This window comes from Pelodiscus sinensis, chromosome 15 (genome assembly GCF_052426305.1).
Source record: "Pelodiscus sinensis isolate ZL-2025 chromosome 15, ASM5242630v1, whole genome shotgun sequence".
NCBI lineage: Eukaryota > Metazoa > Chordata > Testudines > Trionychidae > Pelodiscus > Pelodiscus sinensis.
The window spans coordinates 2814082-2829817 of NC_143066.1; the positions used below are offsets into that span (position 1 = coordinate 2814082).

The window sequence follows — 15736 nt, forward strand, 5'->3', positions numbered from 1 at the left end:
TGAGAGGGTGCTGCAGGCCAGGCTCCCACTCCTGCATCCCCTTTTCTGCTCCCTCCCCTCCCCCTCCCACCCCCCTTACCCCGCAGACACTCACTGTTACACGGAAACAGGAAAGAACAGGAAGCACTAGAACCCACGAAGTGGCCTTTAGCTACAGGCACTAGAGCCAAGCAGTAGCCCCCTTCAGTTAGCACGTTTTGGGCTTGCAGACGTGGGGATGGGGGGCAGCGGAACATCATCCCATATGCCCCCAAGCCTGTCTGTCTGAAGGGGGAGCTCATCCTCCAATAAATTACACCCATGCAGCTTTCCTTTGCTTGCCTGCTGCTTTCGCAGTGAAGCGTAGGAACGGAGGGTGGGGGGAAAAAGAGAGAGGTTTTCTGCAGGCTCAGAATCCCCCAGGATAACAGAGGCCAGGACCCATAGAGGAAACATTCTGACCAGGGGTTGTACGTGCACATGCCTTATGCGGATGGTTTGTAATACCAGGGCTGGATTGCCAGCAGCACACTTGCTTGTTGGCACTTGGTCAGGGCCGGAGGGAGTGCCTGGACTTCCTAGTGCGGTCTCTTCCTGCCTCTTTCCACTGCTCTCATAATGCAGTGCCTTGGAGCAGGCCATCACCCAGCATCAGGTACAGGACTCTCCCCTATTGGCGTTACTCCAGAGCAGCTGCAGATCTCGCTCTCCTAGAAAGGGACCGTCAGCCATACGTTGTTTGGCTCATTTCTTGTGAATTTAGGGTTTCATGCAAAGACACTGGCCTCTCAGCTCTGTTCCCTCCTACACTGCCCCACTGGTTGTCTCTCACTTCTGCCTTGGCAGGATGCGGAGGGATGTGAAGTTATTTTCAAAAGAGGTAAGAATTCTGATTACTTCAGCGAGTGAGAGGAATATGGGTCTCACTAGACTGACCCACAGTAACAAATGTAAGAGTGGTATCAGCCTCCTTTGAAACTAGCACCCATGGGCCACGCCCTCTGGTACAACTCCCTCTGGAGGAATTGCTGCTCAAGTCCTCCAGCCTGTAGCTGAAACAGCAAGGGAGTAGAAGGGAAGAAAACATATTGCAAGTTGCACTTCCTTTATTTTCACTGTGTGAATATACTGGCCTTATGACGTAATCACTGTCATCCGGCTCAATGCAACTCCACTACTGTTCCTCTTGATCAGCCAACTGCCACTGCCAGTAAGACAAATCTCATCCTTTCCAGGATTAAATCTTCAAATTTAAAATAAAAGGAGCGCTTTTATTTGCTGCCTCAATATACAATGTACAGGGAAGGAACCAATGCATATTCTTTAATCTAAACCCTATAGGTTTATTCAATATAGTCATTCTACACAAATACAAACACATGACCTAAGATGCTACAAAGTTACAAAAAAACAATTTTATAAATTGACTGTACAATCGACTGTAAATTACTTGCTTTTTGAAAGAAGAGATTGCCCAAATAATCCAAACAGCGACAGTCTCAAACCTCCCATTTTTCATTGCAGGAAAGTGGGGGACAGAGGAGGGGGGGGGGGGGACTGATACTATGTTTCCAGTTTGTATCGTGTTTTCTAAAAGGTGGAAACATTTACACCACTTAGTGGAGAGTTGTGTGTGAAATTTGTACCAAAACCCTTCAAGGAAGGGCAAGGGGATCCCTAAGAGAGGGCACTCACAAAACAGTCCTTCCATTCCTGGCCTGCAGTAGACGATATGCAAGGGGATTGGCCAAAAACCATCCTTGATATTGTGCATGTCTGCAGCACCGTGCTTGTTTGTGTTAAGAGAAATGTATGCGCTCACTTGCTGGAGGATGGGGCAGAATGACAACTGAGTATTTAAGTTTGAGGCAGATGTCTGTGTTTGGGTACCACCAGTTCTGAAGATCTGCACAGGTGCTTGGAAATAGACAGAACTTCTCCACCCCCCCTTTCTCTTAATAGCAGACAGTCTTACGATTTCCAAAACAGGTCAGTGTTTAGTTGTGTCTGCACAGAACATTAAGCCTTTGGAAATCATGGAAGAGCAGCCTGCCGATTGGGGGCACAAAGGCTACACCATCTACTTATTGGTGGCTTGTCTTGAAAACAATGAACCACATTTGCAGCCTTCAACCCAAAGCCACTTTTAATAAAGCTTTAACATTAAATGCCTGGAATTTAGAAGCTGCAAGGCATAAATTGCCCACTAGCCAGGAAACCCTCTCCTTTTCATTTGCTTCCATTGCTAGGATTCAATTTCCTCTCCCTTCCCCCTGCCCAATATAAAAAGGTACACTATTTAGTCTGGTGGGATTTAAGTTAAAAAATAAAAAGCTGTCCAGTCTTTTTTTGCTTTATCGTGAAGAGTTGGAGCTGGAGCGGCTGCGATGACGTCTTCGGCCTGGAGATCTAGATCGTGACCGTCGGCGAACAGGGGATCTGCGTCTTGGTGACCTGGACCTGCCAGAGAAAGGAGGAGAAAAGCCTCATTAGGAGACAAGGACAACAGGCTTAAGTGATTTGATACACGTCTAGTGTCTTTTATCCAGAAGGATCCCAAAACATTGTATACAAAGAGCTCTAGTGAAATGCATCCATCTCTGGGGTGGAAGGTGGCAGCTCAAGAGCACACAACTCAGCAAGAGGGAATATTTTGACCATGACAAGTCACCACAGAACAAACTGGATTTTGTTCTTTTAAATTCTCACCTAAAAGACTTTGCTTGGGTGATGCAAAGAGCACTTTGCTCTCTTTATATTTCACAGATAATCAAAGACTTAAGTTGAGCTTACTGGTATTGAACCTACGAATTCATGGAGTCTAGGTACTCCAGCACCACAGCCCCTCTGGCACAGAGCATTAAACTTGGCTCATTTTTCTTTACCATATTGCAAAACTGCCAGCATATTGTAACTTCAGAGAGGTTCTCCCTTATACAGAAAGAGGGACAGAGACTAAAGTACAGATAGAAGCCAGTAATATTAATTGACACCATAGGACCAATATTTGCATCTAATGGGAAGCACAAAACAAGATAACCATAAGAACACCCATATAGGGTCAGACCTTGAAGGGGGATAGGAAAAGGGAGGTGCTGAAGCAAAACTGTTCCAGAAACCACCATGGGCAGTAAGTAGGAACTCAAAGGTGACTCGTCTACTGGTGCATGAGGTCCTCCACCCTTACAAATACCCCTGAGGGGAATCTCCAACAACAACTCACATGGCACGTGCACACCTGACATAGAATGAACATGAGCAAGCACTTGAAGAAAAAAGGATAAAGGGTTTTTATTCTTTAGGATTCACTAAAACTTAACGAGACATTCCAAAATGCAGCTGTGCTTGAAGCTCAGGATGGCAACATATTAGCTAGCGTCCTCTGTTCACCCCTCAATCATCATATTGTATAGACCACTTTGTATAGCCCTTCTTGTTCTGTACAGCTGATAAGGATATCAGAGAGACCATTTAAAGAAGAACGTTAGGACAGGACTACACTACGGGGAAAAGTCAAAGCTGCCAGCGTAACTCAAGTCGACGTAGCTTAGGTCTACTTACTGTGGGGTCCACACCATGCTGGTCTCCGCTGACTCCCCTTACTCTTTTTGTGCCAATGGAGTATCAGAGTCAATGGGAGTGCAATCAAAAGTCGATTTAGTGGTCTTCAGACTGCAGCAGTGATCCCACTGGCAGTGGGGACAAGCCGTTTATTCTAACTTTACATGCTAAGAGCATAAGGGGCGTCTAACACATTGGAAAGCAATGGAGGTACGAATGAAGTCCAACTCAGCTCGAGCAGGTCTCTGCTCCCAGGGCAAGACAACAGACAGCTCACTTTGGGATGTAGAGAAAAGGTTTGTATCATCACTCTCCAGAATCCCAACTCCATACTAAAGTTTCAAATTTGTATTACGTGAAGAAAAATGCAGCTTTCCCCCTTTTAATAGTTTATTTTTAAAACAGAACAGTATTTGGTGGGGGGGGGGGGAGGATTGTTTGGTTTGGTTTTTTGGGTGAGCTGCTGCCTGACTGTCCTTCCGGCTCCAAATGAGGTAAGTAGCTAACTAGTCAGCTCATAACTTCAAAGTTCTACTGTCCAAAGACTAGGGAAGGATGGAGATTAAAGGAAGGAGGGAAAAACAAGTGCTCAAATCCAAGGGACATACGTGAGCAGAGTTTGGTGGATGGCAGATGTGCCGTGCATCTTATATTAACTAAGCTCTCTAAGCCTCTCAGGGTGTGCATACACTACTGCCTGGATCCGCAGGTAGCGACTGATCTGGGGCGAGGGCTCGATCTATTGAGCCAAGACCAACCACTGCTCACGCTTGCGTCAACTCCAGTATTCCAACAGAATGAGAAGCACAAGAGGAGTCTTCATGCTCTCCTGATGACACGCCGCAGTGAGGACATTGTGAAAAGATGCCCTGAGGTCTGCCCCCTCAGCGATGTAATTCAAATCCACGTCCCGCAATAATGTAGACAAGCCCTCGACTTCACAAGCTGTTCTGAGCAGGACCCAGTGAAGATCACCAATTGGGTGCCCTCCGAGTGGTAAAAGCAGCTTCTAACAGATCTTTAAGAGTGTGTGTTTCCTAGCCCGGGAGTGAAGACGATCAGTCTCCAGGTTTAATACGGCTTGCTGACATCAAGACCACGGAGGGGAAGTTTCCAGTGATGAAATCTGTGCAATGCACAAGATGCTTGGTGCCACAAATTAAACATTACCAAACCCATTTACTTACACGCTTCTACAAACTATGGCTCACCTTCTCCTCATGCGAGGGGGCGACCTACGCCACATTGGCGGCGGTGGCAGCATTCTCCTTGGGGGGCTAAAGCGCCTGGGCGGCGGCCTAGGCCGAGGTGCCAGCACAGCTGTAGCAGTGATCTCCTGACCATCAATCTGCCCTGTTTATAATTAAAAGGCAAAGTATGAGCTACACATTTCCAGGACCAGTGTGCTACTCACTGGGGATGTTGACTAGAGGGTATTGGTATAAGTGTGCAACTGTTGGAATTTGTAATGTTTACACCTTTAACACACAGCCAGCTTAAAGGAGGGCTCCCGCCTACTCTTCCCCTTCTGATAAAGAGGCAGCAAGGGGGGAGGTGTAGTCATTAGGATTAAGCGATAAGCCCAGGCTAATTGGTTAATCGTGTAACCAACTACACAATGAGATCCCTACTACACACAGTACAATTGTACCAGCTACAGACTTCCATCCTCACAAGGCTGTTGCTTTGGTATCTTTGGTGCATTTGTGATGTAGTGGTTAGGAGTAAGAATCAAGAGGCCTAGGTTCTTTTCCAAAATTTGCTTCTAACTCACCATCTCGCCTTGAGCAAATTTCATTTACAGTCAACTTAAAAATCACTTCTGATTAAAAACATGGACAGTTTAGAATTGGGGGGCAATTGATTTTGAGACAGTGCTTTCTAGGTCAGTTTAGCTGTTTCCCCGTATGATCAATTTCACAGTTTGAGAGAGTCTGTCACCCAGCAACAGAGACACAAAAGTTTTGTAAAGTGACAAAGGTTTGCCGGGCAACTCAGGGTCAATGATCCTTTGTATCAACCCTCCTACCACCCTCTATGGATTCCTATTGGCCCTGCTGGCTTCTTTGCACAACATCCAGTCCCTACCTCCATCCATGTGTTTCAGTGCCTTCTCAGCATCATCTGGATTCTCAAACTCTACATAGGCATAACCCTTGGAGAGGTGTGGATTTAGCCTGTCGACTGGCATGTCAATCATTTTAATTTTCCCATAAGTGGAAAATATTTCCATGATGTGATCCTGGAGAGAAACAGTGATTATTAAGATCGTGCCAATTCCAACATTATCAGATGGTATTGCTAGGAATGCTAAATTGGAGGCATACCCAATACAAGATCAAAAATCAATACCAACATCAAGGAAGCCAATCTTATTAACGATTGGAACATGGCTTGATGAACCGCGGCGAAAGCCGCTTGTCAGCCCTGCACTGCGCAAGAGCCGCATTGTGCATGCGCGTGCTGCTGGTAAACGGGGCGCCGGGCTGAAATCTACTCGCCACAGGCGAGTAGATTCAATAGACTGTTGAGTCCTGGATATGAATATCATTTGAATTCCCACCAGCCTGCGATGGCTGCCTCAGGATTCCCAAGACCTAGATCAGGGGTGGACAATAATTTTTGCCTGGGGGCCACTTCACAAATTTCTGAAGTAGTCCCGGGCCACCCCGGAAGGGGCAGGGCTTAAACCGGAAAGGGTGTGGTTACTCCACCCGCTTGGCAGGCCGAATCTGGGCCCTTTACCACCCCTGCCCTAGATAGAGGTCTACTCACTACCCACCTCAAAATAAGGGCCAGAGGATCTTGGCTTATCTTTCAGTCCTGAACAGTTCATGAAATCTGAAGTTTGTGTGGGAAATGGAGAAGAGAGGGGCTGCCTGGGGGGCAAACACTCAAGGCAACAGACGCAATTTCTCCTGCTTACAGTTACAATCACTTAGATAGCATCATATAGTTACATGCTTCCTCTACAAAGGCCTGAAAGGGACTGGCAAGGAGGACAGAATTGAGGACCACTTTCTGCAGATCAATCAAAGACATTCTCAGCTGGCCTCCAGTTGTGATTTTCAACATAGGGGTCAGCTCTACCGACCAAGACAAATGTAAGCCACAAAACACCCTGCTAGAGAAGCAGGAAACCAAGTCTAGGGTTTAAATCCAAATCTCCTGCTTAAGAGCAGGGGGCATTAGATCTAGGACACGGCATACATGTCTTTTTGAGAATCATCCCCTGGTATCTTGGCTTCAGCCATGTAGAAAATGATCAAGTGACACACAAGTTTCCTTACACACAGGTCTGCCAATGCACCTCAACCTTGCATATAGATAATGCAACAACTTCCAAAACTTAGTTGCAGCCTAGTAATAAACACGTTTCTAAAGATACTATTTAAAAAATTCAATCACTCTTCCAAAGATGTGAAAGTTCAAGACTATACCAGGGCAGGCCATTACCTTGGTCACATTTCTGGTGAGTCTCCCAACGTGCACTTTTGTAGGTCTGGGTGATGGACTCCGTCTCTTTCTTTCTTTTTCATCTCTCTTGGGTGGCTTAGACCTGAGTTGAATATCACAGAACTATCAAATCCCCTGGTAACTTACAAGCCAATCCCCATACCACAGAACATGACTTGTGAAGTATCTTTTCTGAATTGGATTTGTATCTTGTTTTGCCTCTGTGACTAATGAAGTCTCAAAATCTGCAGCAGTGGGGAGCTTAAAAATAGGCAAAACCCCTTTAATATAGATATATCCTGAATGTCAAGTCTGTTTTTCTCTGGTTTAGTTGGAGGAGCTTTTGGGGTCTAGAGCATGTGTACAGTGGTTCTCATATAGTAACTTGAGAGGGACTGGGATCTTGCTGGGTTCATAGTCAAAACTAGCAGTCACTTCCTAGACATCAAAAGCCTAACCCATCCTCTTAACCTGCTAATGTGGAAAGCCAGTTGTTTCCACCTCTACAATTACTCAGTCGCTGCAAAGATTGAAACACACTGAAAATTACTTACATCCCTGTAAACACGGACACAAAATTAACTTAGCTATTGTCATTACTCCCATTTGCAGGATCAAAGCCATAAATGGTGTGTTATGTAGGAACCATAACTTCTGATACACGTGCATACAGTGTGCAAGGGCTGGTCTACACTATGGTGGATATTCAAGCTAATTACACAGCTTCAGCTACTGGAGTAATAGAGCTGGAACTGACATGCTTAGATCTACTTACTGCAGTGTGCTGATGGGAGACGCTCTCCCATCAACTCCCCTTTGTGCTGCTTGTTCTGGCAGAGTACTGAGCTGATGCATGAGTGACTGGCAGTCAATCTGATAAATCATTAGATCGATCAGATCAACCCTAATACCCGCTTGGGGCTTTTTGCACTGTTCCAATACAAACAAATAAGCTCTGAGGATGGCCTAAGGGAAATATCACTAGACCACCAAAAGCACTACACTGATTACAACAGACTGAGTGGGAGAGGCAGAGTACCTGACATACATGAGGCCTTCTGTACAGACCCCAAACTTTCATACTTTTGCGATTTATTTCCAACCCTTCCCAGCCGCCACATCTATGGGAGTATATGAAATACTGTCCCTCTATTGTTTCCTCTGTGCAGGAAAAAGCCAAACTGGCTCCAAACAATTGTTCAGTACAGACCCTCCTTGGTGGGAGATCAGCTCTGTACTCAGAATGAACTGGACTAGAGGATTTCATAGGTAGCTATGATTCTGGGACTGTATTCACAGCACTATTTTCATATTTGTACCCAAAGTGAAGAATTCTAGAGAAACAAAGAAGCAGATTCTACTCAGTTCAACTTCTACCTTCAAGAAAACACAGGATCCTTGCGATTTTCCCAGTTTCAATCCATGCTGCTCCACTGGCTCTGGCTACAAGTCCCAGAGGATGTAGAGAAATACTCGTACATGCTCTGCCTTTTGGAAATCCCCCAAAGCCAGTTATGAATGAATGAAATCTTTAAACTCCTTCCTGAAGGACAGGTAGTTAGGCTACAAGTGTAGGGGGCATCCATGCTCAAATAGCTAGATTCTCTCTCTGGGATATGAATAAAACTGTTTTAAAACAGGGGTTACTGCTCTGTTCACACGTTTACACACTTCAAGGCAAATTCCCAGCCACCTGATAATTTAAGTGGTTGAATCAAACTCACTTGGAGCGGGAACGTCTCCTGTTGTCATGTCTGCGTCGAGAGGGGCTTGGGGATCCAGAGGAACTGCTGGAACTGGAGCTACGAGAGGTGCTGGAGCTTCCAGAGCGGCTTGATGCAGAGGAGGAACTGGAGCCACTACTGGATCCAGTGCTGGAGCTGGACCCTGAACTGGAAGTGGAGCTGGAGCGGGACCTTTGGGGCAAGAGGGGAATCAGTGCAGAAAACATGGGATGCAGCTATCCTCTCCCCTATCTCCAGGGAAGTACAAAACAAGAACTGGTGGTTGAAGTGACTATACAAAGCATACCTACTGATACAGCAAGAGGACCACCTTTTAGCATCACAATCCCAGCCACGGAGGCTTCTAATGTGGGGAACCACAAAGCAGATTTGTAGCATTTGTACAGGAGCACAACTCCCTACTACTTGGGTTATCACTGCAAAGCACTAGATGTAGGACAACCAACTGGCTACTCTGGAGCTGCATGTGGCTCGTCAAAAGGTATTATGTGCCTCCTGTCAGGAACCAACTTTGGGGGGAAAATGGCAAGTTCTCAGCACTCACAGGCAGCCCTTCTAGCTCCTACCTCTGCTGCCTCCCCCAGTGGCTCCCACCCACTGGTCACCCCCACCCTATCAGCAGCTCTCCCTCCTTCCCCAAGCCTGCTGCCCACTGTGGTCAGCTGTTTCTGCCATCAGCTGTTTTGGCACTTTGAGAAGGTTCTCGTGGGGAAGGAGCACTCAATCCCCTTCCTTCCCTACCTCCCTCCCCCCTCAACATGAAATAGCTGATTATGGTGGATAAGAGGCATTGAGAAAGGAATGAGAACCCTGCAATCAGCTGTTTTGCAGATAGGAGGCTCTGGGAGAGGCAGGATCCAGGACATGGCTCACTCAGGGGAGGTGAGCAGAAAGAGGTGAGGATGGAGCCTTGGTGAAAGGGTGGAGTGGGGGCTGGGCTAGAGGTGAACTAGGGCTCCAGTATTGCCTGGCCAGCACCTGTGTCTCCTTGAATAAAAGGACACAGTGACTAGCTGGTGTTGACATTTTTAATCAATTTTTTTCTTACGCCACCTAACAATGGAAAGAAAATGCACCAGATTAAAATTGAGGCTTCCACCTGGAGTGGGAGAATGACTACTTTTTCTTTTCACGGACTGGTAAGGGTACGTGCATCTCTGCTGGATGTGAGTATCTCAGCTCAAGTCTTCAAACCTGCAGCATCATTTTGCTTCTAGCCATACACATATAGCGAAAATTCCCCAAAGGCTCTTAACTCCTAACTGAAAACTGAAAAAAACCAGACAGACAAAGAAGCCCACTTCCTCACTAGATTTACCAACCGACTACAGACTGTAACATTAGTCTTCTGTTATGGGGCCTGACTTTCAGCTTATGCCTGGCCATACTCTGAAGATGAGTTTATAAAAATATGCCCCTCTGATGTGATTTCAATCCTGCTACCAGAAAACAAGAATCAACAGAAGAAAGTTTCTGGCCTGAAGCTTTCATGTTACACAACACAATGCAGAAACGCCGAGCTGGACAGTCTTTAGCAGTGGGAGTATTTAAGCATCACTTTGAATGAGCCGTGCACTGTACACAATAAAACTGAATTATCAGTATGTCCCCCCAACGTGTCCAACTGCTGTATGGGAAAAACTCCTCGATACTGCGCCACTAAAGGACAGAACTTGTGGACAAGAGGTCAAAACACCACTTCCCTTTACAGAAGCTCACTGCCATTGCAACGGATGAGGCTCCATCCACATGAGGGATCAGTGAATGGATTACAGGTTCAACCTCTCTAGTCCAGCACCCTCAGGACCTGACCAGTGTTGAACCAGAGAATTTGCTGGAGTATTCTGTGTGTGGGGGGGGGGGGGGGGGGGAGGAGGGGGGGGGAGATTCAATATTGTCTAGCAGAATTATCAGCACCTTCCACTGCTCACTGGGCTCTGAGAAGACATTGAGGGGTAAATTGGAGCTAAACAGCAGCACAGAACACTGGGAGCCAGGACTGGTGGCTGTACACAAACTTTATGGAACTGCAGGAAACCTGGCCACTCATGATATGTGGACGTATGACTAAAATCATGCCAGACCATGGACGTTGCTGGACCGCAGAGCAAAGGACCAGAGAGGTTCAACCTGTAATACGGTTTTGTGTCTGACAAGAGCTTTCCCAAATTTTGTACATTTCACTGTATTATTCATAGGAGCAACTGGACTCTAAAAATCTTAAACTTGATCAAGTTATGAAACTTGTCTTGCACATTTTGAATTTCATTCACTTAAATGCACTCAGACAATTTTAAAATCTAATTGAAGAAATGGATAATGATATCCCTGCTGATGCCATTTCATTGCACAATTCTATGGCTCTTGAGAGAAATTAAAGATTATTTCCTGGATTTTTTTGCTCCTGGAACTAGTAAAATTGTTTATGGAGAAGTAAAGAATACACCCTAGACCTTACAGATCACAGGTGGGTTCTAGATCTGGCATTTCTTGCAGACATGCTGCTGCATTTGGACAAATTAAATGTGGAATTACAACAAAAATTCCAGTTGCTGTCTGATCTAGTGCAAGCAAATTTACATTCTGCAGTTATTTTGCAGACAACTACTTGAGGGAGGGTTGACACACTTTCCCTCAATGTCACCACTTCAAGCTACATCACAAGAAGATGCAGCAGATCCCCTAAAAACAACTTGATTTGTGACAGTGATCAAAGATTTTAAGGATAGTTTTGAGGAAAAATTCCAAGATGTACAGTGGAGAAGATTGCAAATCAGATTTCTGATTGACCCTTTTAGTGCTGAAACTGACTGTCCTAAGTCCCCTTTAGTCATTGACAAAGCAACATTCCAGATAGAAACAACAGAACTTCTGAACAGATTTCCATCTGTCTTCTTTCAAAAGACAGAGGGGAGGGACCCTTACCTTCTGGAAATCTGTACCAAAGGATAAATACCCCAACATCAGAAGGGCAACCCTAAAAATAATCTCAATGTTTGTCTCAACCTACATTTGTGAATCTGTTTTCTCACCACTCAAACACGTGAAATCCAAACATTGATCCGTTTTGACAGAGCCATTTGAGAGGACTGATGCATGTGAGCACAACTGAACACAAACCAAACTCCAAGGGAAATGTTGAAAGCTACGACTGTCAGAAGGCCTAATAAGTAAGAGATCGAGACAAGTTATTATCGTTAACTATGCATTATATAGTTTGATAATGTTTATTATGCATTGATAATTAAAGGTGTGACTATACACACGATTATCATTACATATTACTGTGGCTCTTTGGCAATGTTCAATGGTAAATGCTGGTTCCTTCGCAGGCTCAGGTTGACCACCCCTACTCTAGAGAAACCCTGATTACCTGGTACTGCTGCTACCAGTGGAAGCGCTGCGCCTTTTGCGTGTTTTGTCCCGACCTCGATCCTTTTCACTTGATTCCTTGGTGGACACTTTATCCTTGGACCTGTCCTTGGATTTGTCTTCCGTCCGATCTTTGCGCTTGGTTGGAGAGGGAGCCCTTTAAGAATAAAAGTCAAAAGAAATTATTTCACCTTAAACAAAACAACACAAGGAACTTTAACCCACCTTAGGACAACCATTATTGCAGGGGTAGAGCACTAGGATTTTTTATTATTATTAAAACAAACACAGATCACAAAATTTCATGCCACAGAAATGCTAAGGAAGAAAGTCAAAGTTGTAACTTAAGAAAATTCTCATTGTGAGACAAGAGCTATATTTCCAATTCCGCATCCTCGCTGAAAACACCCTAGTATCCTACATGTCCCCAGAGGGGTTAGGCCTAGAAAATGCAGACAGAATTATTACCTAGTGCTGGATTTTTTATTATTTTCTTTGAATCCTAGCACACTCTTCTTTTTCATTCCTGAAAACTCCATTTTCCCTTCTGAGGCGTCCCAAGCAGCACTGGATGGGCCTCACTTATCTCAAATCTCACTTCTAACTCCTTGATTCTGAGAAACGATCCCTAATCGAGTGCAATAAACTCCAAAGAGCGGCCTAGTGACAAGATAAAAGGGTTTAGAAACAAGAAATTAATGTATTGGCAAAAATAGCAAACCTACTTTTCAATAAAGGCAGCACCAGGGGGGTCAGCTAATGAGATATTGACAATATTATTTTGTACAAACAGTACTGTAGTTACTCACACTGTTACATGGCAATTAGAGCCAAACACACCTGTGCCTGCTCACACTGAGATACACACTGTCCATCCTGCTGAAGACTTGGTATGGATTTTTCAAGGTGTCAGATGACAGTTTTGTAAGAGTACAAAGAGTACAAATTAGCAAGCTGAGATGTATGGCCGGTCAGGGAAAACTTGGATTTTCCTCTGCCAGGTGTATATGTATTGTCTAACTTTCCTTGTGATAATCATCCACCCCTCAGAGGACTTCCTCTACAGCCAATTGTTGCCACAATATATGTTGGTTAGCAAAGAGTTGTTTCCCAAAACAGCACAGGGCACTGTGTCACTCTACTTTCAGTGGATGCAAACTGCATCTATTGCTTTGCCGGCCTTGGAAGCAATGGACTGAGCTGAGTAACCGAAATCGGATGCACTACTGCAAAACTGCAAACTTTGTTTGAATCTGTCTTGGTTGAAGGCCTACATGGGTCCAGATTTCACCCACTCGTATAGATCTCTTTGTACTCTTGATGCAAATAAAGGACACAAATCAACATGCCATTAATTCCTATTAAAATATCAGTCATGAGCTGAACCCTATGTGCAAGTCATAAGTACTCTTATTCCATCTATAACAAAGCCAATATTTCTTCACATTTTAACTAAATTGGAAGATTGCGGACGATTTAATAAAGGTGCCAGAAGTATGTGACCTAAGAGCCATAACAGCAATTGCTAGGTTGCTCCTTTTTAGTTTATGCAGACTGCACAGCCAACCTAAGAGTCACCATTACAGTGTTTATAAGCTGTGCACACTAGCTCTCATTCTAGTCAATTCATTAAACATTTAGAAGGCAACCAGGATGGACATTATTTGCATTTTCAAAAGTGACTATGCACTGCCAGGCCCATAAGACAGGATACATAACGCTACTAACAAAAATGAAGTTGGATAATTAGACACACTCCATAAATATTAAAAATATGAGCTGGAAATATTTGGTAATAATAAACTATGTAATTTTCTGGATTTCATATTGTTTTGTGCTTTGAATCTGCAATTATCTTGTATTGATTTTCTAGGGCAGGACAATTTATCCATTTTCTCCCTGTGCCCCCCACTCATGGAAATAAATGTACCTTCATTTAACAGAACAAAGTTTGTCTTGCTGATTTAGAATCAACACACTGACTGCAAAGGTCTACTTACTGATGAGACAAAGCTCAAATCTCAGCATAGGAGCCAAGACTACATGCCCTTTCATCCAGTTATCACCTGTGGTCAGGCTGAGACTGTTTCTAGTAAACACTCACTGGAGATAATTCCGTCAGGAACAAGTTATGTATATGACCAACACATGGATGGGATTTGCAAGCAATATGCTTCTTCCCCTATTTGCTACCAAGAAAACCTCTTCACTAATAAATGAGTGTTTCTGAAACACCTAATTTCCAAGTGAAAAACACCAGCAAGGCGCACAGGGTAATTAATGTATCAGATCAGCACGTTCCCTGTCTCACTTCCCTGCTCCAAGGAGTCGGCACTGAAGCTCTACCTACTTCAACAGCTACATTTCAGCGGTGGGGGAGGCAAACAGCTCTGCCAACGACTTCCTGTATGATCTTAGGCAAGTCTCAGTCTCAGTGTCGCTGCGCTCCAGGTCCCCCTTGGAAAAGGGCGATGACACGGCCTTATAGAAGTGCCGAGAGGGGCGCGAGCTCGTGTCCAGTCTGTATCTCAGTCTGCACAAGGCTTGGGGCAGCGCCGCGGGGTCGCTGGTGAGCACGGCGCACGCGAGGAGGAGCGGGCGGCACAGGCCAGCCGCCCACGCGGAGCTGCGGAGGGAGCGGGCGCTGCTGCAGGGGATGCCGAGGCCCAGCGGGCGGCCCAGGGCCCTGCGGCCCACCCCCAGGCTGCCTCGGCAAAGGCCCCTCCCCCAGCGCGCTGCCCGGCCCCGCCGCCATACCGGCCCCGCCGCACCAGGCCCCTCCCTCGGCGCCCGCAGACCGAGCGCGGGGCCCCCGGCGCCGGCCCCCGGCCGGATGGCGCCAGATTCCGGCCCCCACTTACATCCTCGGCGCCCGCCAGCGCTCCCGACCCGTCGCGCTCGATCGACGCGACGCCGCGCCGAGCGGGAAGCGCCCCCGGGCGGCGCACGCAGATGGCGTCACCTGCCGGGGGGAGGGGCGGGGCAAAGGGCGGATTGGTCCGTGTCGCGCGCTCCTGGGTCGGCGCAGACTGGAGTCGGGGTTGCGTGCGCCTGCGCAGACAACAGCCCGTGGCTTCCCGCCCCCGCCCAACAGCCAAAGCCAGGGCCCACGTGTCCCTCCCAGCCTGGCACCACGTCCTGCCCGCGTGGGCCCGGGGGCGGCGCCTCTGGCTTAGGCCGCTGCTCTGGAGGCCCCGGGGGCGGGGCTGGAGGCAGCAGGGCGAGGTGGGAGCGCCCCTGCCTGGGGGGGCTGGGCCCCGGGCTGCTCTCCACGTGCAGAACCGCGCAGGGTGGGACTGAGCCAGGCTGCTGCCTCGCCTGCTAAGAGAGCCCTGGCAAGGGGGGGGGGGGGGAATGCAGGATTAACCTATCAGCCCGTGTTTCCAAACTGTGACCCCCCCCCCCGAGGGGCGTGAGCTACTGGGGGGGGTGCGGGATCACAAAGAGCCCTGGCAAGGGGGGGGGGGAAATGCAGGATTAACCCATCAGCCCGTGTTTCCAAACTGTGACCCCCCCCCCCCGAGGGGCGTGAGCAACTGGGGGGGGTGCGGGATCACAAAGAGCCCTCCACACAGCAAAAGCGATCTGCTTTTTGGAAAGCTAGTGTCCACGCTGTATCTCAC

The 15736-nt window shown here is 46.8% G+C and overlaps 1 protein-coding gene across 2 annotated transcripts; it reads right to left on the reverse strand.

The window, feature by feature from the left end:
* Positions 1 to 1223: 1223 nt before the first annotated feature.
* RNPS1 (RNA binding protein with serine rich domain 1) lies at positions 1224 to 15125 on the reverse strand. Of its 2 annotated transcripts, none has more exons than XM_075898998.2 (8): positions 14975 to 15125; positions 12582 to 12773; positions 12115 to 12270; positions 8721 to 8912; positions 6997 to 7099; positions 5629 to 5782; positions 4752 to 4893; positions 1224 to 2439 (listed from the first exon to the last, which is right to left on the reverse strand). In XM_075898998.2, the coding sequence occupies exons 2-8, from the start codon at positions 12650 to 12652 to the stop codon at positions 2334 to 2336; spliced, it is 924 nt and encodes a 307-aa protein (XP_075755113.1). In that variant the 5' UTR covers positions 12653 to 12773; positions 14975 to 15125; the 3' UTR covers positions 1224 to 2333. The 2 variants fall into 2 exon arrangements, with proteins under 2 accessions (XP_075755113.1, XP_006121782.1); XM_006121720.5 differs by lacking the exon at positions 14975 to 15125 and adding an exon at positions 14464 to 14765.
* Between the last annotated feature and the right edge of the window lie 611 nt (positions 15126 to 15736).